The 2,175-nt window shown below is 41.9% G+C and overlaps 1 protein-coding gene across 1 annotated transcript in view; it reads left to right on the top strand.

The window, feature by feature from the left end:
* Window positions 1-219: 219 nt before the first annotated feature.
* Window positions 220-2,175, top strand: part of parp4 (poly (ADP-ribose) polymerase family, member 4) — a 58,613-nt gene continuing 56,657 nt past the window's right edge. The window contains exons 1-2 of the mRNA XM_076264463.1: window positions 220-665; window positions 1,933-2,119. Coding sequence (XP_076120578.1) covers window positions 540-665; window positions 1,933-2,119 — 313 coding nt within the window. The 5' untranslated portion in view covers window positions 220-539. The remainder of the gene's footprint in view (window positions 666-1,932; window positions 2,120-2,175) is intronic.

Genomic DNA, 2,175 nt, shown 5'->3' with positions numbered 1-2,175 from the left:
TTCCATTTATCTTGTAAATGTAAACATATGCGTGCAGGAATCTTTTACATGTGTCAGTGTGTGTGTTCACAGTTGTGTAGATAGGTTAATTTACTGATGTTTACTGGTCACTTTAGATGCATTTCCTTATGTCACCGCTAGAGAGGAGTATTGTTTTGTTATGATTGTAGATGGGGAGTGTCTTATGCACAACTGGACCAGGAAGCAGGCGCGGTGAAATTGCATTGGTTTCTCTCGGATTGGTTTCTTTTCACTTTACCTGGTCAGGATTATAGGGCTTTTTTTAAAATAACTATTCTGTTGCGTCGACTGAAAGGCAGCACATTGGTCTGCAACAGGCCAATTTGTGTGTGAGAACAAGTTGTCCCTGCTCTCGACTTAACAGAGAAGCAAATAGGTTGGTCATGAGTTTGTCTCTACTCATTCCTTTATTTTTGCAGTGACAAGCACAGCTGCTATATTGTAGACTACTTGTTTTATAGTCCTTCTTTTCGCCTGAATCTGATTGTAAGTCTGACTATATCTCACATCGTAGAACTATGACCGTTTTCACCAACTGTGCCGTGGTCTTAGAACTAAAGGATTTGCCTTTCAAGGAAAAGAAGAAAATTCGTTTGGCCATTACGGACAACGGAGGCAGCCTCTCCTATGTGGTCAACAAGCAGGTTTGTTATTTCTTTGGTCATGACCAGGCTTGGAATTTCACCATTCTGGGGGCAAGGCCACTTGGCTTTCAGTTGGGCATATTTGGTGGGGGGCACAAAGGCCACATGTCAGGGTACCATGGACAAAGTTAATATAGTAGGCTATAAAAATTATCAAAGTTGTATTCACTGCAGTAGACCTGTATCACTGTATGATATCTGCAGATATCTAGGCTATATTTAACATTTATTTCATATTTGGCCTGTTATGAAATCATGTATTGAACAATTTAAGCACAGCTCAGCTTTAAGAAACTCAAATAGCCTAGATGCAAGCTTAGCATTTTGTAATCATTAAGGCTACTTTCACAAACTCTTAGTCAGCTGTCTTCTGATTTACCGACATCTAGGCGACATTTGTACTATTTATTTTGTATTTGGCCCGTTATGAAATAATGTGGAACAATTTAAACACAGTGTAAAACTTAAATCCCAAATTATATGTTGAAATTTACTGCAAATTCAAAACGGGATTACTCTTGAACGGCTAACTGTACAGGGGACTGCTTTACACCTTTCTGTTCGGTAAGGTCTGATGTTTATTCTGATATATGGTTTGTCATATGTTAAACGAAGGGTTCGTGAAGTATTCCACCGAGATGAATGGGTAGGGAGATGGACGCAAAACCTTCAGTAGAATTTATGATTAAATTGAATGATATTATTCACTTTTCTCGCGAACCGTTCACCACAGCAATTAGCGGCTAACATCGTTTAAAAGTTGAGAAAATGCTCTTTCATGTGATACTTGTTATGTCTGTGTGATGAGTAGGCTGCCGTGATGCCGTGGCCGTCGTGGCCGCCGTGAAATTCCTACCCTGGTCATGACAGTATGAACTCTCACAGGACTTATAGCACGCTGACTACCCGTCATAACATGGGCATAGACATGTCTTAAGAATGTCTGTTTGGTGATTTGGTGATCCAGGATGAATGTGATCTGCTACCATAGCATGGCACATGTTCAAAGTCTAATGTAGGCACGACAGTTGTTAGGCTAGGAAAACATGACTGATTCATTTATTTAAATAGCCTAGCAAGACAATCCAAGACAGCTATTTTTGTTTGTTGTGTCTCTGGTTGCTTTTAACATATTTTCTGATGTTCTTTTGATATACTTGTGAAATAATTCATCGTTCTCTCTATCTGCAAATTTAAATGTCTCATCTGTCCATAACGCATAATTTTCATGTCTGATTGCACCTTCCACACACACACGCACACACAGTGTAGCTTCATAGTGGTGAGCAGCCTGGGGAGTCTGAGCAACAACCGGCAGCGGAGCGCCTGGAAGCACCAGGTGCCGGTTGTGGGGCTGGAGTACGTGCAGGCCTGCCTGGAGCAGAAGGCCCTCCTGCCGGCCCTAGAGCACGTCCTGGTCCCTGTGACCCACCCAGCACCAACCATTCAGCCAGGTATGGGGTACACATTGGATGAGTCATCTGGCTCGGTTATCAGAGTATGGTAGGAC

Source organism: Alosa pseudoharengus, unplaced genomic scaffold (genome assembly GCF_046254945.1).
Source record: "Alosa pseudoharengus isolate Yale_2024_CS ecotype anadromous, Long Island Sound unplaced genomic scaffold, YU_APseudo_1.1 YU_APseudo_1.1_scf_3, whole genome shotgun sequence".
Lineage (NCBI taxonomy): Eukaryota > Metazoa > Chordata > Actinopteri > Clupeiformes > Clupeidae > Alosa > Alosa pseudoharengus.
The sequence above is the reverse complement of the archived record's forward strand: the minus strand, read 5'-3'. Positions and strand labels throughout refer to the sequence as shown.